The sequence below is a fragment of the Labrus bergylta genome, chromosome 8 (assembly GCF_963930695.1).
Source record: "Labrus bergylta chromosome 8, fLabBer1.1, whole genome shotgun sequence".
NCBI lineage: Eukaryota > Metazoa > Chordata > Actinopteri > Labriformes > Labridae > Labrus > Labrus bergylta.
This window is the reverse complement of record NC_089202.1, coordinates 14,786,118-14,811,901: the sequence shown is the minus strand read 5'-3', so window position 1 is coordinate 14,811,901 and position 25,784 is coordinate 14,786,118. Positions and strand designations below refer to the sequence as shown.

The 25,784-nt window shown below is 41.9% G+C and overlaps 1 protein-coding gene across 3 annotated transcripts in view; it reads right to left on the bottom strand.

Moving 5' to 3' along the window:
* si:ch73-22o12.1 (nectin-2) overlaps window positions 1-25,784 on the bottom strand; it is a 77,923-nt gene that overhangs the window by 23,170 nt on the left and 28,969 nt on the right. For 2 of the 3 annotated variants that reach the window (XM_020649130.3, XM_020649132.3), the window contains exons 3-6: window positions 24,852-25,101; window positions 22,734-23,027; window positions 22,480-22,597; window positions 21,687-21,835 (exon numbers count right to left, since the gene is read on the bottom strand). In XM_020649130.3, the coding sequence (XP_020504786.2) occupies window positions 21,687-21,835; window positions 22,480-22,597; window positions 22,734-23,027; window positions 24,852-25,101 (811 nt within the window). Of the gene's footprint in view, window positions 1-7,087; window positions 12,573-21,686; window positions 21,836-22,479; window positions 22,598-22,733; window positions 23,028-24,851; window positions 25,102-25,784 lie in introns of those variants that run through there. The other variant, XM_020649129.3, reaches the window with a different exon arrangement.

Sequence of the window (25,784 nt, the reverse complement as noted above, 5' to 3'; positions counted from 1 at the left end):
TACACTTATGTGTGTGTTATACATTACATACACACAGTACACAATGGAGTAACAATACTTTTAAATTAAAATATGATTCATGATATAACATGATGTTAAAATACAATATCTACAACTATTTTTTAATAGACTGTATTAATATATGTGTAATATTTTGTATTGTGTATGTGTTATTGCTATGGCTGTGCAATTTATCACAATTTCATTAATAACAGGATATGAGCATTTGTTATGAACACAACTCAAATGTCTGAATATGTCATAATAAATACAAATATAATGTCATGTTAACAAGCAATACTTCTCTCTCTGCATGCGTACATTTCACCTGTTGGATGGAGGCCGGGGTTTAATGGCCGTGCTTTCACACCATTTGGACAGATGAAGCTCAAGCTACCCAGCTACCCTCCTATTAACTGGTGCCAATTACGTAGTTAAAAAAATAAAAAATAAACTGCTTTTTTTTTTTTTTTTTATATATATATATTTGTAGGATTCAGGATGGACATGTTGCAAACAGGTATTGTGTAAAACAGGAAGAACTTCAAATAAACATATCAACTCTGAGTTACGGCTAATATCTCCTTTTTTATATTTGTTTATCGCTTTTTGTTACAAAACAGTAACCGACCAAAACAGTTATCACACATTGCATATTTTTCTCATATTGGGGAGGCCTAATAATTGTACAGGGAAATATAAATTAACCACAGGGAAAATATGTCTTATCTTATTCAAAATGTAATCAAAAAATACATGTTAAGTCTTAAATGAAAATATGGGTTGCTGTTTTCTTGAAGTCCGATGTAATGCATAACAGTGGAGAATATTAATCATGGTTGGATTGATATGTATTTATATATATTATTCCTATTAAAATGTTGACAGTGATTACAGCCATTTTGCCCTGAACACACAGAAATTGTTCACGATTGTGCAGACTAGTTTGATTCAAATAGCTTGGGTCATGCTTTTCCACAATGATTCATCAATTCTGACGCAATTGCATGACATCTCATGAGTATAAAGACAAGAGCAGCACAAACACTGGTTGTTGAACAGCACTCACAAAACATTTGCAAGAACTCCCACACAGAAGGAAACATACATTTGCATGCAGAGTTGGTACCACCAGGCAGGCGAACATCTGCACAGCCGTTACATGCACAGATGAACAGGAGCACAATCATCCACAATTTACTACGGACTCGGCAGTCCCCAGAAGACTCTCTTGAGTCTCCAAGACCAAATATTTGCAGACTTATTTCGTCTTTATCTCCATATTCATCTCCCATTCTGTATGTTTATGTCTGAGGTTATGCAGACGTGCGTGTGCTGGTGCGCGGCTGGTGCGTGCATGTACTTTGTAAGGGCTGCCTGTTGAGACGGTGAATTAAACAGCAAGTGCATTTGATCTGCAAAGCACTCCAGGGCAAATACACGAAATGAGACACACACACACACATGCACTCACTCACTCACGCACACACACACACACAGAGGCTTGCATACAGCATCAAAATCATTTCCGTCACAGAATCTATTCTTAGGAGCAGCAACAAACTATTACTTCCCTGATATAAATCTATTTTATTTATACACACAAAAGTCATGCACACACACCCGCGCGCGCACACACACACTAATAGACACATGCACTCTTAGCTTGAAGCTACCCTCCCTGGTGGTCATAATGCATTCACGCAATGTTCTTTGTTTTCACATTTCCAACAACAGGATTTGTTCCAGGTAAGTCCCAGCATGAAGACCTTGGAGGGCTTATTTAACTGACAAACAAGCATGCACGCTTGCTGCAGCCTTCATCTGTTGATTGAGGGCGTTTGTGCAGGTGTGTCGAGGTCCGAGGCTTTTTGAGGACGTCAAAGCTTCCCTCCCAATCTGTCTCTCCGTCTTCCTCACACAGAAACACATACACTAACACAAACAAGAAGTTACAGCAATACAGCTGCAACAACTCGGCCCTCATCATCCTCCTCCCTCACTCAGCCGTCTCCACTCTCTTTATTCAGGCTTCGTCTCCCTCCCTCTGTTCTACTTTTTGCTCTCTCTGTCCTCTACTCTCCTCCTTTTGTCTTCTCTTTTCCCCTATTTGATTTTAATCTTGTATTAGTCACTGTTAAATTTATACACCGTATAGTCTCTTGTCTGCCAATACATGAGGCCTCAGATTTCCTCCCTTGCCGCCCCCCCCCACCCCACCTTCTTTTCCCTCCCTCCATGCTACCCACTCTTTCTCCCTCTCTCTCTGCCCTTCTCTGCCCTCCCAGCAATTGGCCAACAATGCACTGCAACCACCCAGTTACCCTTTAGCTCTGTCAGCACGGGCTGGAAGAGAGACTGCCCAAGGGCCTTAAGGGGAAACACGAGCATCCACTTCTCCTGTCTGTCTTTCTGCCTGGCTGAGTTCTTACAGGAGTGTGTGTGTTTGTGCACAGCGGACACACATTTTAACAAAACCTGAAGACCAGAAGCCAGAAGATCAGATGTTATCATTTACCGCTTGAGCAAGAGAAATTATACAATTTCCAATGTCCTGGTATTATTTACAAATGTAACGTCCTCTGCGTTCACCTTGCTTGACATGATAATAATACCTGGTTTCGAAGAAGTACAGTCTGGTATTTTTAAGCACCTTCTTTGGTAATGAAATATGATCCTTACTTTAAAAAGAGGGTTTCTTTCCTAGGGGCATTTCGAAATTGATGTCAATCAAACCAGCTCACCGTTCTCTAACACTTCATTATAAGTACATATTAAAGCGTGGAAGAGCTCTAATTTTCATCAGCATGTCATTAACATTTGAAGTAATAAGGTAATACCTGCTTCAAGAGTAAACAGTGTATGAATAATTGTTGCCTGTGGCTAATGCCTTCACGAAAGCAAAGACATCAAAAATATTAAAAAAAGAAACCAAACTAAGAGAAGACTGGGTAGAGACAGAAATACATTTTTATCCTGTCACTAAAAAACAATGGCACTTCATCTTGTGAAAATCCCCTTAACCTAATTTTACGTTAAAAGAAAAGCTCTATATATTAACTCCCGAATTGTCAACAAGCCTAAATGTGTCACAAACTGGCTCAGAAGTCATGAAAATAATAACCCAGTATAGACTATTTAAATATTGATTTAATTTAAATCTCAATAAAACAGTGTGGAAGTGAGCTGTACCGCCAGAGAAGGCAACAAATGATTATGTGAGACAATTAATTGAAATGATTTTGGAAATAATATGCATTCTACTTTATAGTCCTGTTTGTACCTTGTGCTACATTTTTTCCATGACATTGTATATCCCTATATCAAAGGTATGAGTTGGCAAATTAAACTTAACATTCTTTTCTTCCATTACATTCATATTAAGTTTTGAGTGAAATGCCTCAAAAATGATTTGTTGTATCTACAGCCCCTTTAAAAAGTACTCTTTGAACTCTTTCGGTTTGCCATTTCAACAGTCATCCTTTAGAGACAGAAGAAACTTGTAGTATGACATGAAAGAAAGATCCTATACAGACATGATTGAATTTCAACTTTGTGATTTAATTAATCAGCCATCGGGACTTTTTGCAAAAATGTTGGTCTTATCAACACCTTTGAAACGGCATCTGGTCATCGAGACAAAATTAGGCTTTAAAGTAATCGCAAGCAAATGACTCATCTGCCTTTTTGTGGTAAGTGCTTATTAGGAAATATTAGCATGCTGCGTAAGAAAAAAACATGATAATTAACAAGGTAAAAATGACACCTGCCAATCATGCAAGGGCCGTTAAAGAGCATGTCAGCATGCTGAAGTATGCATTTGGCTAAATACACTGCTGCCTGGCTGGCCTGCTTATATAGGGCAAGAAAGCAAATGTACAAAGTTAAGACAAGCTTTGAAAAAGTCATCTTCACCCAGAGAGAATACCAGGCGCTTGTTATCTTCCCTTGTGATGTACTGTTGGGCCTGTGCTGCAGCCATCTTCATGTTTTTCTTGTCCTAGGGGATTTTCTCCTCTAGTCTGGTCTTCAGCAAATGAAAAACATGCTTAGACTGAGGTCAGATGACTGAGGACTATGTACTTTACTAAAAGCTATAACTCAAACCAATGGGCTGGATTGCAGAGCTAAAATAATGAGAGACCTATCACTGTCTGTTAAAAGATTAAGTGTTTGATACAAATCTTTCAGTAATAGCAAGACACACCCAGCTTGAGATCTGGAACTTCACCACACGCAGGATAGAGAAAAGCCAGCCGCATTAACGCAAATAGAAAATATACAAGAGCCTACTTTCATAATTGAGGTCAGAAGTAGAGACTTGTCTTAATCCCTGTGAAGGCATGGGTCACTGCAACCATCACTCACACATCCATTCAACGGTCCTAGCCATTCATCATTCACTCTGGGATTTATTAGTCAGGCCTAGAGCCAGAGGGTTAAGAGGTTAAATGAGGAGCATTGTGTTTGCTGTTATCAGCAGGGAAGAGTGTAAAGTGGGTCTGTGTGCTAATCCCTACCACCCATACAAACAAACACAGCATCAGATGGTAAATCAACAGTGTGTTTGTAGCTGCCAGTGCTTGAAGTCAAATATTAAAGAGGCTGTATGTAACTTTAAAAAAATACTGTGTTTGTAGCGATACCGCATGGCCATTTGGCGAACTGCACCAGTAACCTGTTGCTCACGTGCTCGTCATACGTGCTCAGACGTACACAAACGAGCATCATCATCGGCGGTGACACACTGGATATTTACCGGCATAATGTTTACAGAGGTGGTAAGTGGTCATACACATGTGAAAGTCTGTTAAGGAGTCTGTGTTGTGCTTGAGGCCGGTCGTATATTTGTACTAACAGATTCCATATTAGATTCATTCTCCATCCTACAAACGACAGTCTCTGCAGGCCCTGGCTGAGAGCGGGAGTGTGTGATGAGTTTGTCTGCCTTTGAGAGCTTTGAGAGCTCCTAGGGCGGATAGAAGTGTGTGGAAGACGGCCTCTGGCTGTGCAGGTGAAGACCGGGAGTGTGTGATGAGTTTGTACTGTTGATCTCTGTAAGCAGAGTGGAGCGAGGAGGACGTTGAGAACGCGCATAAAATGTCACTTCCTGCAGCTTTCGCGAAAAATACGACCCGGGGAAAATTTTTATACAGGCAACACAGATAAACAGTGAACATCTACTTTTTCACATCAGTTAACCGTTCGCTTATTAATGGGAGATAAAAAGCGATTTATACATGTAAAAAGTTACATATAGAACCTTTAAGTAATTTAAAAAGACATGTGTGAAACAACATTTAATGCACAGTCAGCACATGGTAGAGCTAGTACATGGCAAACAATCTGATAACTATCACATATCACACATAAACCCCTTAACACACAAATACCCTGTGGAAATCGCATCAGCCGGCACCAGAGCACACAGCGGGTGCCTAAACACCTTCTTCTTCAGCATGCTGTTTGACCAAACAAGCTTGCATGCTCATTCTCTGCTTAATAGATGCCTACGCATAAGCACAACTTGGTATAAAAAGGGCCACAACCAGCTAGCTGGATAGCCCAGGGGCTCTGCACCGTGTCTCATCACTGTACGCTAATGTCGAACACAGTGGTGGTGCTCAGCGTAGCGGCTGTCACTTTGGCTTCAGATCCAGGTTATTTGCTCAAGGCTCAAATAGGCTAGGTTCTTAGTTACATGGGTCTCTGCTCTTACATGAGGCGCACACTTTTGTCTGTGACAAATGTACTGTCCAAACAACAGTGATGCACAAGCTCTTATTACTGCTTGTAGCTTAAAAGCCTGTCTGCTGTGCTCGAGTCTTTCACATGCAACTAAAAAAACCAAAGGAGTCAGAGTGTGTGTGTGTGCGCTCTATCTCACCAGCCTCGAATCCAAAGCAATTAGAGGGGCCAGATGGTAGGCTGGACTCGCAGTAAATAGCTGTGCATTGACAGAAGAAGCCTGCAACAAAAATGAACTGCGACAAGAAGCCAGAATGACACACAGATACATGACCGCATCAAAGCAGCAGGCAAACACAGAGCACTCACTGCCATAACCACCATAAACAAACTGTTATTCGCCATGTTTTGGAGTTTGACAGCAGAACTGAATTGTATCATTTGGTGTGCACACATAGAGGCTGCTTACATGTAAACCAAATAAGGCAGGTGCACATGCATGCATGAGCACACACATTCAGTGGAGTACACAAACCTGTACACACAAAGACAGCCCTCTGCACGCCCTTCTGTTAAAATTTGACCAAACCAGTTTGGTTTAGTCCGAGTTCAAACAATGCAGCCTTTGAGCAGCGCTCCATTTACCCAGTTTCAGCTTGGCCTGCACATTCCCCCACTGAAAACACAAACTGCCTCTCTCCAGGAAAACCACTGAAGCTACATCACCACATTCCTCAACTCCATCCTTTCTGTCTCAGTATGTGTTTATGCACAGTGTGAGGCGAAGACGCCCAGCTGAACTTAATGATATATATATATATATATATATATATATGCATCTTGAAATAAGAGCATGCATGTGCGCTTTGTATCATCTCTCTTCATTAGCTGTATGCTCAGTCAAAAAAAAAAAAGTGCCCTTTAAAGAAGTACAGAAGTCTCCTACATACCTGTTACCAAGGCAGCAAGTTCAAATCAGCCAACCAGGACACACACAAATCAGACAGAGGAGGCAGAGCTTAAGTGCAGGACAATTGTAATCCACAAAATGGAATCTCCTATTCCTGTTTTCAGTTTGCTTTAAACCTGTTATCTCAGGTCTGTTGACACACACACAGATTTATAACAACTGAAATGAGACAAACAGACTGACCAGGATATGAGAGTGGGGGAAAAACAGAGGAGGGGTGGTGTGTCTGTAGTGTGAAGGATGGTTGACAAGAGACAGAGAGGCCACTTCATATCCCGATCAATTAATCTATAAATCTAATCAGTGAGAATCAATGACTTGCACTTCTTTTCAATCTAGATCTTCGGTCATTCTAGCTCACCTTAAGTGTTGAAGGACACAAGGAAAGGGGGGGGGGGTGGACAGACACCAGGCTGAGCCACACTGGAACATTTTAAAAATCAAGAAATCTTTAATAGCAACAAAATACGAAAAAATATAGAAAGACACAACAAAATGTTGACAACAGTTTGAATTCAATTTCTTTTTTTTTCCAAACAAACAAAATAAATTCAAAATTAAAAAACACAAAAAAGGAAAGACAAGTTACACATAGCAGTCAATAATGCTAATAATAAAAAAGCACATTTTTGGGGGTAAGACTGTGTCTGTTCATTTGTATAGAAGAAGCACATTTTGCCAGTTTCTGGCAGCAATCACAGCGCAGCACTCAAGAATAAAGCACTCCGAAAACATAAATTATAAAGCACTGCAAAATAACAGAGAAGAAGAGAAACTGTAATAGGAGAAAATAAATCCTTCATGCTTGCTGTCACTGAGAAATACACAAACGTGACACCATAAATTAGTAATTCTTTTCTCTGCTACATATTTATACTATGTACACAGGAAGGATTTCTCCTTTTCTTCTTTTTATGCAAGTGAGATGGGAGATGTTAAGGCTTTGATTAATCATCAGATGTTTGGAGCCACCTTTCTTGTGAAATATATTTTATTTATTTTTTTACACTATCTAACCTTGTGCTAGACCCAGACATGGATCGTGGATTTCTCTAAAAGCAATTTGTCTGACAGGCCTGTACTTGGTGGGTGGCAACAGTGTCTGTTTGTGGAGGTGGTCATAGTGGCGAAGGTGACTGGAGTGGAAAAAAAAAAAACACAATTTGGGAGGTGAGTGGGAAGTTGTGACTCTCTAAAAGCATTCAAAGGGATCTGAAAGGGGATGGAGGTCAGCAGAGGGGCATTTTTTGTGAAATCTGCATTTCCTGTGTAGAACAAATGCAGAGGGGACAAACAGTTTCCTGAAAAGCCTGTGTTTTCTTACACTGGGTGAAAGGCGTGTGTCACTAAGTGTGCACCTGCCTCGGTTCTACTACGTGGTCATGGATTTGGATGTAGTCGGACAAGTTGCGGGGAATAGAAAGCAGCAGAGCAGGGGGACATATCATGCTGAGGCTCTTCCCACAGTAACAGGACTGCGTACAAGTCATGACAGAGCCACTGAGCAAGAAAAGGAAAAGACAAAAAAGTGTGTTTGTGTGTGCACTTGTGTGCAGCTATGCGAGCGTATTCGTGTGGGCTTGTGTCAGGAGATGGCAGAGTTGTCAGGTATGAGGTGTCTTCTGCACAGTTTGGCTGTGGGAGTGAGCATAATGAGAGTGACTGAGGGGTGTTTGTGTGTGGGCGAATGTTTCTCTGCATTCAGCGTATATATGTGTATAGTGTGTATATATGTGTGTGAGTCAGTGTGCTGTCCAAAATGCACAATAATACCTTCACTTCCCTAGGTTTTCCATGGTGACAAAGGTCGGCTACTAAGGTTACAGCCCAAATGGCAGAGAGAGATGTCCCAAAGCCCCCAAAGCATCACCAAAATACACACTGACACCCACTGTACACACACGCGCACACACAGCTGAGTCAGATGCAAAACAAGCATTGCCTGTGTGTTCACGGTCTACCTGATAAATTATAAGTATTGTGGGTATTTTTGCATTGGCAGAGTGTCTGTCAAGAAGGAGAAGCCAATTGGGCAAAAAACATTTTGTGCTTATAATGTGGAAAGGCGGACAATGAGGAATCGAACAAAAAAGAAGAGAGCATTTATATATTTTTTTTCCTGCAATATAAATGGACTTTTAGGCTTTATATAAATTCCGCTCTGTTAGATCAGTTTGATGTATAACTGCTGGTTGATTAAAGTTCTGAATGGTTTCGGACCAAAATACATGAATGACCTTTTGATTAACAATGAACCATCCAGACCACCCGGTTGTGGGACAGGTCTGCTTTCTGTCCCCAGAGTCAGATCCAAACACGGAGAAGTGTTCAGTATCTATTCTCTCCCTACATCTGAAACAACTGTCAGAAATCGGCAGGTCTGCTGAAACTCTTCAGCAAAGAAAGTTGATGACTCCCGTTTACGGCTGCCTGTCATTAAACGATTTTTATACATTAATTTTAATAAGATTTTGAACTATAACTGTGTCACTTATTTTTTATATAAACTTATTTTTCATTTTAGTTTCGTTATAAGCTGCTTATATTTTGATATTTAAGTTTTTAAGGAATGATTTTTGAATGTCCTCTTATGTGTTTTTCTGCCCTTTGTCATGATGCTTTTTGATGTTGTGTGTATTGTCTACTTTAAATTGCCTTGTTGCTGAAATGTGCTATAGAAATAAACTAAACTTGCCTTCTATAACACCACCACGACCAAACCAAAGAGGTTTTCATGAGATTAAAAATTACATTCTGAAGACCTCTGAGACTCTTTTTTATTTTTTTTTTTTTACTTTCCAACCAACGCCTTACTCTTCACTTCCACAACACTGGCTCCATCGATCTGATATTTACATTTTTATAAATATCCACATTTTCACAAGAAAAATAAAGATGCTTACATATATATAGTACACATATACCTCACACCAAAATTTACATACAACAGTTTTGTCCCTTATGTTGCCACTTTTACCCCAAAAACCACATATTACACTGATTTCTCATTGTATCGATGGACACATACAAGTGCAAAAATAAGTAATACATTTTAAGTTTGAGTGGTTGTGGCAAATCAGCCGTGCTCTGTAAATTTTCTGTACCCCAGGTTGACAGGAGCTGCGGTTATGTATAAGCTAAGGCCATTAGACGATAATCCTATTGAACACACTGACTTACAATATGCTAGACGGTGCTAAAACAGGGAAAGCGTTCTCTGCTTGTGTCCTCTGCCTCCTCCATTTCTCTCCCGTTCTCTCTCTGAGGGTTTACTGCTATCACAATGGCAAACACATGCAGTCTTGCCCTGACTGATACTTGAACTGCACAAGAGTGTTTCTAACATCCAAAGTTCAAGGTCACAAGCAGCTATGTTAGCAGATGCAGGCGCAGTCATTTCTTGCCCTTGGCAATGGGTCACCCAGTGTTTGACCTCATGACCTGCAGCGAACTGCAACCCAGCTTAGTTGGACCTTACAGGAGGTCAGTACAGTCATCAAAAAAAACTGCTCTCACCGGATTCCCAGAGGGTCAAAGGGGAGCTGATTAGAAGGCCAGAAAAATCCATGATTAGAAGAGCTACAACAGAGCTTCTCCTAAAGATTGTCCATCACAGTCATCAGAGGCTACACAAACAGTGTGGCATGTTAAATGTACACAGAGCCCGAAAAGAAAGCTGTGTACAGTAGCCACAAGTAATATTTGTCTTAGCAGGCCTCCAATGACTCGTTAAAAGGATAAATTAACAGTCAGGAGACAATCTGCCCTGAAGCTGCATCATAAAGGACCGTTTCACCAGTTGCTGCCTGTTAGTCAATATGACTCCCATAGCGTCAATTTGGACCTTTTACATCTCCTGATCAATTCACCACATTAAGCAACATCCGCTAATGGAAAGAAATATTAGAGGATGTAATTGAAAATCTATCCAAGCAACCATGGTTCTTATGTTGAAGGGGTTTTCAGATTTGCCAGCCATTTACTAAATATAAGAGGAGACGGGAGCGTCCATGCAGCGGAGTGAGCATGGCCACTCCAGGTGGATTAGTCAGTCCTGCATGTCATGGCAGGCCGCGCTGGGGTAGAGTTAGTGGGGCGCTTGACACATCAGGAGCAGTAAAATACTCCCCCTGCTCTCTGTGGCCCTGACCTCGACACTGCCCTGGATAAATCATAAACTCCCCATAAACAACGGGAGAGAGGGATGAGGAGAGAGAGTGAAAGAGAGAGAGGGAGAGATAGAAGTGGTGGTGGGAGGAGGAGGAAACTGCCACGTCATAAACGATAAGTGGTGGCAATCTGTTGGTCCCAGCTAAAGCGAGCGACTTCACGGCTCATTACCAATCAAGCTCCTCCTGTCAGGAGCGCTCTGAGGAGACGAGGATGAGGAGGAAGAGAAGAAGGAGAGACGTGCTTCTCTCTTGCTTTCCTGTCTCCTGCATCCCTCTCTCCATCCCTGACCCTGTCAGATCAGCTACACTTCATTCCCTGGTTTTTTTGTTTACCGTCTCTTTCCTCTAGGCACATTGCAAAAGTTTGTATGTGAATACCTTGTTAAGAAGTCTCTACAAACTCTCAGCTGGACTTCTATTTGAGCAGCAAATTCACGTTTTTTTTTTTTGTTTTTTTTAGGTCTTTTGTTAAGTTCTTTACGTTTAAGAGGAGCATTTGTCGCTTTTCTATATTTCATGATGGCAACTGTCTATACCTTCCAATGTTACCTTCCCATCACCTGCTCCTAACTAAGCCAGCAGCTGTCATAGCACAACGCAGAACCAGAACAAAAAAACTTTTTCTTCACAGGAGGAGGACTGAGACAAGCAGGCAATATGTATCTGGCTTGACAAGCCTTTCCACTTCCGCTGTTTTGGTGAAGATAAGAGTGAATTTGCAAGTGTGTTTGCCTCCTCTATAGCCAAGCTTGTATCATGATTCCATTATCCTATTCCCACACTACACAGTTTGTCTCTTTTGTCTGTCAAGAGTTCTTGTCAAGGTTCCAGTGATAGTGATAGCATGAGCTGAAACAGTGGGAGACAGGTTTTTTCTTTTTCTCCTTCCAGTTCTAAGAGACAAATTTACAGCAAAGATCCTTTCAGAATATTCCAACAAAACCCTCCTGTTCATTCTGTCCATACTGGGGGCTTCACTGTGATTAATAATCAGCTATATTTAAAATCAATTTTCAAAAATAAAAGTGGTATAATTCTCTCTTTTTTCAATCAAACATGGATAAGACCACGGAGCCAAAAAATCCTCAGGAGGAATCCACCATCAACTCCATTTTTTTTTCTCTCCTCCTCCATTCCGTTCTTTCTCCTCCTGCTTTATACGTAAACAGCAGTCCGAGAGATGACCGAGCCGTCCCGCTGGGACTCCATGTCATCGTCAATGTAGTCTCCAATCATATTGTCCTGGTCATTTGGAGGGCGAAGCTGAAGGATAGGTGCCCCTCCAGAGAAGTGGTCATACCTCTCATCCTCCTCCAGCTCATCAAACTTCCTTCTCTCTGCATCGTCTAATTCATTGCTCAGCAGGATGTCCTGGGCCGTGGGAGTAGTTGCAACGACTTCAGGCCGGCCCCCTATGGTGAGCGGCTGGTGGTGGTTGTTTTTCTCTCCGAGGCCTTGGTGGGAGGAGCTCTCGCTGTAGACGTAGATTGGGCCATTGTTGTTGCCACCTCCGAGGCCGCTGCTCCCCGTGCCTCCACCTGTGCCGTTCTTGCTGGCCTTCTTTCCGCCCCCGAATATGCGCGTCTTCATGTCGCCGCCGCCATTGGCGCGGTAGCCCTGCTGTTGCCTGCGGCTACGGGTGACAAGCACGGCGATGAGAGCGGCAACCAAAAGGAGAGCCAGCAGGGAGCCAATCACAGCTCCTGCCACCACGCCAGCATTGGATGGGTTCACTGTGGGCTCTGCAGGAGGGGGGAAGGAGAAGCAGGGAGGGAGGAAAAAAAGGGAAGAAAGGGATATGGTTGAGAAACGGAAAAAAAGAGAACAGTGTGAAACATGGCGAGAGGGCAGGAGGGAAAATAGAAAGCATAAAAAGAGGAGAGAAAAAGAGTAATATGAAGGGAAAGAGTAGGCACACAAAAAAGGGGGAAGGAGTTGGATAATGTCAACGGTGCTGGTTTGAACTGTATTCAGTTAAGTGTGTAAAAGTGTTGAAGTGTCAGTAAAGTCAAGTGTGTGTATGTGTGTATGTGCTGACCCTCTTCCTACACTGACATTTCCTCGTCTCCCTCAGAGCTGCTCCTGTCCCCATTCCCATAGCCACGTCACAACAACGTCCCCACCACATTTCCCCGTGTCGCCGTCATTGGCTAGGGTCTGTCTAAGGCTTGCCACACATCACAAGTCAAGGCAGGCAAGGGGGGGGGGGGTTGTGCAAGCAACAGACACACACTTTCTGAAGGAGCAAGGGGGGGGGGGGTGGCGTTTGCAGGGGAGAACAGGTGGAGGCCATGCAGAGGCGGAGGAGGCTGATGATGGATGGAGGAGTGCAGGGTGGAAATTAGATGAAGAAGAGAAGGAGGAGTGAGTGAGTGACAAAGTGACACAGCGGAATGACAACTCTTCCTGGAAGCCATGAGTGTGGAGCAGGAGGGGACGGATTGGCACCCCTCTCCATTTGTGTAAAACCACAGGCACTGCGCGACTGCTCCTTAATGTGCGTGTCCATTTTAGCTTCAGGACAACTGGTTTACTCACGACTGCCATGTTACATGCACACACACACGTCAGAAGAAGCCATTTTGAGTTCATAATAAGTCAAACAGAGGCTTTCCTGGAGTGCAGACTGGCTAAGGAGGGCCCGAGTAAAACTAGGGCTCCATCATTCAATACACAGAGCTTCTGTTTGTGCATCACAATCCCGGGGAGATGTCGCGGAGTCTAAATCAGAGTTGTAAAGAAGTCCCATATGACTTGTCAGCCATATAGTGTTTTCTATGAACTCACACTTCCCTGGTCCCTTTACATCCCATAACACTAGCCTGTGCTTTTCTTCTCTTGTATCTTTTGCTTTTTAAAATATCTGCTTTAAAATATTCAAGATTCATAAAACTTTAGTGTCTACCACAGAGAAAGAAAATCACCTTTGTTTATAGCTGCTTCACAACAGTGATATTACTGCAATATTTTAAAGCAGGTTTTTTAAAGGAAGAAGATACAAGAGAAGAAAAGCACAGGCTAGTGTTAGGTTTATTATTGCTTAAGTAAATCATAGCCATTCAAGGTTTCAGTAGTGTTAGGTGGGGGTTATTTCTGTATGAGATGGACAATTATAAAATCGTGAAACAGACTGTGGATCATCTTTTTCAGCCATGGTCAGACAACACAGAAACACAACACACATGGCTGACAAGGTGCAGACCATCGCTGACCCATGCTGATCAAGATCTCACAATCATTGACAATCATTGGCAAAGTGGCCATCATGGGCAAAATGGCAAAATGGCAAAATGGCCAAGTCTTCATCACACAGTGTGGCTTATATTCTGCTAGAAGGTACAGCCCACAAATTCCTTTCCATTTGGGTACATCACTATAAAACAATAAAGATGACATGACACTGATTTGTATACGTATCAGATGTAGACTCTCTGTCTAGCAAACAGTTGCTGACAACATATAGTTGGCTCCTATCCAAATACAGATCTGCTACTACTTAGGTACTTCACCCATATAAGGTTACAGCTTCACAGACCCAAAAGTAGAATTACTGTGAGATGGTTGACACAATTTAAAGATATGTCCACAAAATTATCAAGATGAATGAATCAATGAAAATACGTACTAACAGTTCCCCAGTTTTTAATATTTAGCTTTATTTTTCTTTAAAGAGAGAAAAGTTTGAACCTGATTTTAATTTCTCTTTGAGGTGTTTACCAATTACCTTCTTTAAGTACATGGCCTCTGAGTTTCACCCATGATAGACAATAACATCGTTTTAACACCGTCCACATAACATCAAAATGTTTTAGGAGTGGTTAGAAAACATATGTAAAGATCACAGGTCACATACAAGATACCAAAACTTAACAGAAAAGGTAGAAAACCTTTAATGTTCTATTTGGAAACTCAGATCATGTTCAGTTTCAAAGAATGAAATCTAAAGATAACGTCAGTGGTGAATTTACAGAACATCTGAAAACAAAGATGTTTAAATAATCAAAACTTAATGTATTTAATGATATCTAAAACATTCTTCAAAATCAAACCAAAATCAAATACTTTATATCACATCCCGCACTTTTTAATTCATCTTATTTTTATGTTTTTTATTTATTTTGCTTTTTTTTTTTTTTTTTTTTTTACAACAATAGATCAAATGTTTAAGTAGATACGTATTTTAGAAAGATAATCAATAGAATGGAAGCAATGACTTCAGGGTACTCCAAAATAACAAACAAAATCTCTGCTAACTAGAAATGAAAGAAATCTCACATGATGTTTAAAATAAACACAAATCTGACCTTCCTGTCTACCCAAAAAACAGGAGGAAAAATGTTTAATTCAAACAAAAAAAATTGAGAAAGCTTGAGAAAGATTCCATGGAAAAATGTGGCAGTACTTATACCATCTAGGATCACGTTTTGAACAGTAAAATTAGTTACCGAGTTGATAGATCTTAGAATCAATGCATAAACAAAAATAAAACAACAACTCATAATAATAGAAACTATTATCATGATAGTAAAGAGGGGTACAGCACTAGTCAAAATTCAGGAAAATCCCCAAAATGGTCCAAAGATTTTTAAAATATTATAATCTGCAGTATTTCTCACATTGCGAAATAAACTTTAATGCATTAACATTTGATTAGTTATGGAGCTTAACCGTGACTACTAATAAATGTTTAAAAAATAAAGATAAATTATGAATAAATGAAAAATTTAAATCGTATAAAAGGTAACTGGGATTAATTATGATCATGAATGAAGTTACTGATCAAGAGTGGTGTGATTTGCTGCTAAGAAATTTGAAAACTTTTGTTAATTAGAAAAAAATGGAATTTGGATTTATTTGGATCACAGAGCTCATTAACCATTTGTTACAGCTGGTCACACAACAACTCTGCTTGGAATCTGACCAAACACCCAAAGCTTTTAGATGTATTGAGGTTTGAAACCAGGCTTTGTTAAGATACTGTGAGCACGCAAAGCCACTAAGAGAACCATCACAGTGAAACTGCTTTGCACAGGCTTTTTGAGGCCAAGAGTTCAGGGCTCTAAGTGCTTCCTGGGGTTATGATAACTCTCCGCAGACCCAATGACTGGTTCCCCAAGAGGGCATCATCTATATCTCAGTGAGCAGGGATTATGGCTCTAACACCGAAGGAGTAAAGGGTCAACTCCACCCATGTTGTTAGCTTTCACTGTACTTTGAAGCTCTTAGAAATGTCCTTCAAATGACACTGGCTATTTTATAAGGATGTAAAACAAAATAACATATAGTCTATGATTACTTCTTTATAATGGAGGAGCAATTCAGTATGAGGTGTTCCCCCCCCAGCTTTAGAGCTTAGAAGAATTCAACTTTAAAAAATGGTAAATTAATTCATGAATGTATATTAATCACACTTGTCTTGTAAGTTTGGAGTTTATTTCTTTACGTGTTTTGTATTCAAACATTTAGTTCTTGATTTTATTTAATTAACTTGTTTATTCAATTTGGATCATTTTGTGCAGCTGGATGCCCCAGAAGCAATAAACAGTTTATACAGTCATAGAAGAAGAAAGGCACTCTGTCACAGAAATATTTTATGGAATTAAGTCTGATGGAATAAAGCGTTCCTGCTTCCTTCAGATTTTTAGCACAGAAGCTACACAATAAAACAAAAAAATTACGTGGTTAGCCAATGAATGTTTGATTTCAGTTGCTGGTTGAAAGTGATCAAGAACCCTTTGCTAAGCTGAACATCCTTTCTGTCACTCTGACTTTCTTTTCCACTCCCTGCACTTCCACCAGTCGCTGCTGAGGATTAACCAGGAGATGCTGCTGTTGGAATCCCTGCCTAAATTTGAAAGTAGCAAATCAGTCCAATTCTTATTGTCATTCCCATTTTAAATCCCAACAGAATCCAGCCTCTCTTGTTAAGTGTACAGAGAGTCGACAGCATTACTCTTGTACCACTGATTCTTGTCAGGGGCGAAAATTGTAGACTAGTACCGGCTACACCTGTTCTCAGCTCAGCTCTTCGCTCTCTCTTTATTTCCGCCTCTCTTCCCCTTCACCAACTCTTTACTCCATCTCTGCCTCCACTTCACCAGCTGCCTCCTGCATACACTCTTTCAATCTTCTCTAAATCCCCTTTCGCGCCATATCCCTAATTCACGTTTGTATTTCTGTCACAAGCTTTTTTCTCCTTGCTCTCCTCATCTGTCCTTCACTTGCAACATTTTCTTGGAAATAAAGTGTGGCAAATTCCCTTCCTTTATTTAAATATTTCCCACCAGACTCCCCTAACACAGTATCTCTCCCTCCTCCTTCTCTCCTCCGAGTAGTGCTAAGCATTCCTGTTCACACACATGAGAGTGAGAGCTAGCCCTCAGTGTCCACTTCTAACAGGAACACAAGAAATGCATTATCACCTTAGGCTTGGTGGAGCTTCAGTGCAAGCAACGTGCCAACAATCTCTGTGCAGACTAAGGCCGGATGCTGCCGCACATTGCTGTCACTTCAAAGGGAATTACACCAAAATTCAAATTCTCTCCAAATTCTACTCATCCAATTATTTTTAATGCGTCGCTCAAGTCAGTTTTCTAAGTGTCTCTCTCAAAGTCTCTACTGGTAATTCCTTTGGTGGATGATGATTCATGTATTATTCTGTCCTTCTGGACACAACACTTGAAAGATTCAAGAGATAGATGTAAAGGAGCCAGCCTGGGCTCCCAGTACAGGCCCAGTGCAGACCTAGGACACATCCAAACAGAGCACAAGAGGAATCTTTTAAAGTGGGTGAGGAGAGGACATCTTCTAAACACATGCTGTTGGATGAGCCAGCAGAAAAACTGCAATATGCATGCTGTGTGAATAACAAGGGGGGGGGGGGGGGGGGGGGGATAACAAACAGGCAAAAGCTACAGTAACTGCAGCCCACAAGCACCAAGCCATCTCCTCAAAGACACACACACACACACACACACACACACACACACACACACAGCGTACTGCGTAAGCCAAAACACAGCATGCTTCGCGTCCAGCACGACCGTACGCTCCAAGTGACCGCAAGTAATGAGGGAGATGGAGTGGAAGTAACATCAACAGCAGCCTCCCAAAAACATGCATGGTCACACACACGCACACACGCACACACACGCACACGCGCACACGCGCACACACACACACGCATCATGGTCAACAGTGGCCTGCTGACACAGGGCTGGGCTGCACCTAGAGCACAGCTTAGCAGTACCCTCTGTCAGCTTGTTAACTTATTGAACAGAACTGTGTGTGTATGCACAGGCACAACTGAGTACGTGTGAGTGTGTGCTAATGAGGGGTGGGCAAGGGGCCAGTCGCAGGCTGGAGGGAGTCTTGGCTCCATCAGACCTGTTCTCTGGCTGTTTTTCGCATGACCGGAGTACCACAGAGACAGAAAAGACAGATACACACACCCCCAAACTCAATGGAAGAAAATGGCCAGGCTCCTTGCCCTTGAACTGTCTTCTCTGAGGAAAGAGCACTGAATTGACTTAATTAAGTTAAAACCATGAGGGGTATTTATTTGGGGACATACAACTTTAGAAGGTACAGCTGAGTCACCCCTGTGAGAAAAATTTGAGGGTTGAAACATGGCAGACAATGGAGGGAATTTGGGTTAGACACATAGGAACCCCCGCGAGAGGAGCCTGGAATGGAGGGATGGAGACTACTAAGCTGTGATTAAGGAAGAGCTACTGGTATTTAAGAGTTAAGCTTTTGAGAGAGGCAGAGCTAAATAACATGTGAGAGAGAGAAAGAGAGAGAGAGGAGAGAGATAGAGAGAGAAAGCTAGGGGCAGAAGTCTCTTCTCTGGGCAGGGGGGGGGGGGATCAGTGGCAGACTTGCGGAGGCTGAAAGACAACCTGGGAGAGATAAGGAGGATGAGGAGAGAGCATATGCTAACTGAGAGGATGAGAGACGCAATGAAAAGAGCAAACTGCAGCGAAAGAGATAGCGAGGGATAGATAAATCTAAAGACAAGAGGAAGGGAGAGCAGGGAAGGATACGTTTATGTGTGTGACTAAGCAGCAGGATCGAAGATGAGAGGAAGAGAGGCAAGGAGAAAAGAGGACATCCACCCCTTTCGCTGCCCCCAGGAGCACAGGACAAGACTGGGGGCAGAGGACACAGGAACACGCACAGACAGACACACACTAGAGTAGATATGTGTGTCATGCAGCTTTGGGGTAGAGAGAAGTAGGGGACCTGCTCTGTAGCAGGTGCTGGCCATTTCACGCCTGTCGGCCCCTCTTAGCCCTGTTTGTCTACACACATTCACATTAGCTTCCACAGGTCTACACCCAACCCCCCACCTGGAGTCATTCCATATCTCGCTCATTTCGACAGTCATCAACTCTTTCATTGTACTTCGACCGATACTGACTCAACCCTTTTTCTTTCAGAAAACTATTCCCTCACTCTCTGCCTACTACAAACCTTGCTCTGACACATGCTGGTTGCCTCAGTCACCTCTTAACTACCAGCAAATTTAGCTACCGTCTTATCCTCCTCCTCCTCTTCTTCTGCCAGTGAGTAAGAGGGGAGTGGGATGGAGGGAGGAGGTGGCAAGACGAGATGGAGGGAGATGACAGGGCTAGGAAACTGTGGGAGGTTCAAAACTAAAAGGAGAGACCAGAGTAACTAGTAAGAAAAAGGAGGCGAGCGGAGCATGGTAGTACAAAAAAAAGAGGTAAAAGTGGGATGAAGACAGAGCGAGAAAAAGGAATGGATTGTGGACGCAAGGAGAGAAGCAGCCAGGAGCTGAAGCAGCAAAGGGTGACTGATCCGCTCTGAGAGGCTTGGAGACAGACAGACACACACGCCATGCTGAGAGATAGTGGAGGCCAATAGCAGAGGAGATAGGATGCAGTGGCACAAGATTCCCATGGGAGTTTTAAATGCCGTCAGCATCCGCTCTCTCGCTCCATCCCTCATGCCTTTGCGCCCTCCCTCTCTTTTTCTGTAAGTGTGAGGATTGCATGCTGGCACTGATTTATCCCGGTCCTAGTTCACCAGTTTTAAATCTTATTGCAGCAGCTTCCATCTTCCCCCATCCACTTCCTGGATCTTTGTACCTTCCCTGCTTGTGTCTTGTAATACACAGCGGGAGACGGTAACATCCTTTGTGATACAGAAGCCACTAACACTACTCTGCAGCAGTACAGAATGGCCCCAGAGGACCGGTGACGCATACTGTGGCACCATAAGGAGCTAAGGGACTTGAAGAAAGATTGAGGGGGTAGGAGTGAAAGAAAGAAAAAAAGGACAAAATGAGGAGGGACTTAGCAAAAGGGACAAAAAAAGAAAGAAAAGGAGGGCATGGAGTCGCTGTTGCTCTTAAAATGTAACCACCAGAGAAATGCTCTTTTTTTTTCCCCCATTACAGAAAAGGTTTACCACCATGTCAGCAGGAAAAACTTCCGGTTAAGTGCAGGCATGCAACAGCAAAGTGAAGGGAGATGTATTTTGTATGAGGTGAGATGCAGGAGTGAACCCTTTTGAGGAGGGCAGTTCAAACTCTGGAGGAACAGCGGGGAATGGAAGCATGGTGTGTTTTCCATCTTGACTGGCACCATTCTGGTTTCACTATAAGACTTGAGGTGGTACAACAAGCGCTACAGCACACAAACACATGTTTACACCTCAATACATAAAACTAAAAAAATAAACTGCACAAACACATACATAGAAATGAAAGAAAAACTGAAATCCAGTCAATGCAGAGTAAAAAAGTGTCTGAGTGAAATGAATCACTTTTAGTGAAAGAACACTGCTCATTTGCTTTGCTTTAGTCTCATCTGGTCATTACTACATGTCAAGGGCACTGCTGAGAAGCTACTCAAAAACAAGTACAAGAAAAGCAGAGAGAAGGACATTCTCCTCTATATGCAACCCTCACAATGTGTACTACCACTAAAAACTAAAGTAAATGCTATCTTAAATGCAATGTGATGTAGGAAGCAGATTGACAAACCTTGGATACCGCTGAGGCATAGAAACATTGGTAATACAGCATTATACAGTGAATGCAAAGTGAAAGAGGAAAAAGTGACATGCATGCTTAATAGGCCAAGGTGAAGGAGAGACATGAAAAGGTGTAGGAGAGAACCCAATAGAGCACAGAATCCATGCAGATATGAACTTACTCTCTGCACACACACCCTAGACAGACAGAGCAGCTGGACCCTCTATCCCTACACTAATCACCAAAGAGAGTTCCTCAGTACAGATAATCTGTGTGTTTGTGTATGTTGTGTTCAAGTGACATGTGAAGACACACAAGGTGGATCCCTGGGGAAGACATAAGATTGCAGTACAGCAGGAAAATGTGTAGCACATATGATGGAAGTGCACTTGGTTCCAGTTCATCAGTTCAGAGGATATAAATGTTTTTATACAGAAGCCAGGGGAAGGTTAAGATGATGAACAGGACCCAAGCGAGCCACAAATGTGTTTTTCATTTCACTTCTGAAATGCTTCCTTCACTGGAGGCATTTAGTGTGTACAATTTGTCAGTTTTAGACCATTTAAAACATTCACAAATTACAATTTGTCTTGGATTTAACCTACTTAGAGCAGCAGATGGGTGGATTTGTGATGGCAGAAACAATTCTAATGCCAATTCGTCAAACCACAGAGAAGTGCACAAAAAGTGCTTCTTTTTGAGGTTACCTTTGAAAACATTCGTTTGAGGTTTAAATTTCTATTTTTTTTGTGATCTGACCTACATCTTTAGGATAGTATATACAGATGCTGTGTACATAAAATGTTGGTGTACATGTGTAGGGTGCTTTCCATGTTTGTGTTCTTGAACTCACCTCTGACCATGACTGCGACCTGGTCCCTGCCACTCCCAATACGGTTCTTGACCTCGCACACAAAAGTGGTGTTCACGGCATCGTCTACTTTAAGCACCTTCAGCTCGTTTCCGTTGATTTGCACCGTGTCAGGTATCTCTCCGGACATACTGCAGGGACATGAGCATATCAGCATGAGATAAAAGAAAATTAAGAAGGTCAAAAGGAGGGGAAAAAAGAGCATAGTATTGTAGTTGTTTGATTTGGCACAATGAGAGCATTGAGCTGGATCCACATTCATTGAAATGTGCTATATTGTGCAATATCATCACATTTAACTAATCTTGATCGGTAGTGCAAAACTAATTTGTTTCCCGCTTCCTAAAAAGGCAAACCATTGGTGGAGGAGGAGGAAAATGCAATGAAACAGCAGGAAAATCAAAACTGCTGGATCCAGGCCTAAAATCTCATCTTTTCCGTTTTCCAAGTCCTAGACTTGAATATTTTTTTTCAAATTGGGTCACAGTTATTTAAATAGTTAATAATACAGAGAAAAAGAAGAAAGAAAGTCATATTGTGTATCTCATAAAGCAGGGGTTAACTTTCGAGTCACAGAGTCCATTATGAGAAATTATACGCCTATCTCCATAATCAGAGCGCAAGGCTGTAGTGGCAATAATAAAAATGCTGATTACAGCTCTGTGGACCTGGGAACGAAGGGTAATGAAAGGAAAAAAACAGAGACAGAAAAAGAGAGACAGTGAAGAGAGAGAAACGAGGTAACAAAAGAGAAGCTGGATGTGCTGATACTCACGTCTTCCACAGGACAGAGAGCGGGACAGGGTTTCCATTAGCCTCGCAGGTGAGCAGTACATTTGTACGACCCACATACCAGTTATTGTCATAACCCACTATTGTCACCTGAGGGGCATCTGGGGGGAGGACAGATGAATAGCAGCAGGAAGGAGGAAAAATAGTCCAATTAATCACAGGCAAAATGTATCATGTTACAGCAAAGGAATTCATAGAGTTATAAGTGTTGGGTAATGTGTGTATGTGGCCTCTTACACTGAACTTCTAGCTTTAACGGAAAGCTCTCAGCTTTGACCTGCGTCCTGTGCACTACCACACAACTGATGTCCTTCCCGTTGTCTGCCGCTGTGGGAACCATGCGGTACTCGCTCCTCATGGTCACGGTGTTGTCGGCTCCCGGCTTCGACACGGTTGTCGCGTTGCCATTGGCTGTGGTCACCCAAGAGATCTGCGCAGCTGGACGGCCATCCACAGACTCGCATTTCGCCACGACAACCTGCTTAGCTCCGGCTTCGACTGTCACGAGGGAGGCTGAGTTCTGGGGCTTAGCTGATAGAGGGATGGATTGATGAGGGGATGGAGAGAGAAAAAGACAAAAAAAGGGGAGAGAGAAGATTAAAGTGTGTCGAAATAGATAAAAATGGAAGTAAGACAGTTGAGGGAGAAGATAATAGGCAGCATTATTGATAAACGATTTGAGTCAGAAGCTGGGCAAAAGCAGATCCAAAAGCCTCAATCCCCAGCAAAAACCTCAATCCCCAGCAACCTTTGCACCCCTCCTTCACCATGTTTATTTTCTCATGAGAGCCAATGTTGATAAACAATTACAAGCACCAGTGTAAAAATACCCAAACACTAAATCTTCTTTACATCTACCTCCTTCTCTTGAATCTTTTCCCATCCCTATCTAAATGAACCACCATTGATAAATTATTTCCTCTACTTGAAGTACATTTCAATACACAAATTCAAAATCACTACACAATTCTGTGAACCCCCGCCCCATCTACTCTACATCTCTTCTCATAACTCCTCAATCGGCCTCTCTGATACGAGTGTGGGATCAGAGGAAAGCGGGCAGGACAGGAGCTGACAGCAGGCATGACAAGCAGCCAGATCAATAGAGAGGCCTGAGGGGAGTCAGGGAGGCATGATGCGAGGGGGGGGTCGAGTGCAGAGTGAAGGCACTGGTGCTGGGCCAAGGTTAGACCAATGGTTCCATTGCATTAACAAGAACACAATTGATCTGACAATACCACTTATAATAGCAATTAAGCAGAGCTGGACATGCTTTTAACCTGAATGCTACCTTTGGGGGAGGGAGAGAGTTGGAGAGATCAGATGAAAAGAGCAGAGAGTAATTTACATATATACACACACACACACACACACACACACACACATATAGATAGTAGGCTGCTTTCTACATCACATCATAAAACATTTAATTTAACATGCATACACTCACTATAAAAAGGGACAGTTGATAAATTTAAAGAAAAAAAAGAAAAGCATTTATGGCACAATTTCAACAACTCTGCTAGAGAGGCAGGAACAGAGAACAGTTTTTTGGCGAGAAAAGATATTAAAATCCATAAATGGTAGTATTACTCCTGATCTAAATTGCCTTGACTACTGCTTTCATTCATTGTAAGAAAATATGGGTAAAAAAAACTACAGCTCTTTTATAACAGGCTAGTCAGGGTTATGTTGGGTTTGATTCATCTGTGGTAAAAATCCAATTTAATCTAAAAAAAAAGTGTTACTTTTGCAGTTGTTATAAAAATAAGGCATTTTACAAAGAGAATTTTACAATGTTTCAAGTCCTAGAATACAGAAAACTGCGATGGGTTTAAACCCAAGAGCACATGTTGATCAATGGAGAACTCCAACAGAAGTATATTACCCCTGGTAGACAACAGTGCTCCTGTAACATTACGAGTTTGTAGGGTTAGGGGAACTCAGGTGTAACTAGACATAGAGCTAAGACTTGGGATATTAAATTGCAAAGAGTCCCCTTCATCTTTTAAGTTCTGTGGTAGAAATATTTACAGAGGTGCATTTGAAATAAGGAGCTACCACAAGTTTCAACAGAAAATCACATCAAGCGTGTTGGGGAATTGAAAGTGTGCGTTTATTTTTAGTTACTGATAATAAAGCATATTTGCCTCTAGGGTTAAAAATAATTATTTTCATTACCAATTTAAATTAACTTAGAGTTTGTACACTCAGCTGCCGGTTCCTCACATATACCTGCTTTTACTAGCAGAAACATTCATGACCCCTCTCATGAACTCTTTGGAAGCGTATTGGCAGTTTTAAAACTATGTCTTTATTTGATTTATAGATATATATATCATGTTGGTGACCTACCCAGCATGACCAGGTATGTGATGCCTTGCTCGTTGCCTCTGGGGTAGGTAGCATACTCGCAGATGTACTTCCCCTCGTCGTTCATCCTAACATCGCTGATCTGGATGGAGGGACTGGCTAGGATCGGGGGGCTGGGTACAAAGCTGACTCGGCCCTTTACGGGTGAGTCAGGGTAGTTGGGGTCAAAGTTGGGGTGAAACACGGCAATGTTGATCCTCTCTCCTTCCTTGGGCTCATAGATCCATGTGACCTGTGGCGATGGAGGAAGCACAGGGTCATGTTGTTAAGAAGGCGTGTGGTGAATAAGAGAAACACAGGCTTCATTTATCACAGCATTGATAAGCGACACTGAAAAAGAGTGTTTTAAGACATCTGTATTTTGCTGTAAACTCCTCGGGGCAGCGTACACAGCGTCACAATAAAAAGAAGTGGAGCAGGTATGAATATGCATGTGAGTTTTTAAGGAGCAATACTCCCGCTCTCTTTTAGCAGAAACAAGCAGAGTTGTGCACTTACCACTTTATTGAGATACGATTAAGGAGTGTCTCCATTAGCATATTCAATCCCCCCAAGCAAAATCAAGCTTAGTATTGTTTGTTTGGAGTAATAACACATTAAGCCTAAATGTGATAAAAACCTATTACTAGCCTTAGGATCATTTCTGTGAGCTATAGTTTGCTAGATTTGAGGTAAATGTCGTCAGTAAACAAAGCACATAGACCTGTGTTATCATTTTAGGTTCGTTTTAATTACTAGGAATTCCTCTTATCTTAAAAGAAAAAAAAAACACACCTCCAAAATTAGGTTGACACATAATTAGCATGTACTTGATTTTACAAGAAAGCAGCCAGATGTTTAGTCAAATATTAAATTGTGCAGTCACTTAATGTCCAATGTCTGACATTCAATTGTGAAAGAAAATTGGAGTCTCGA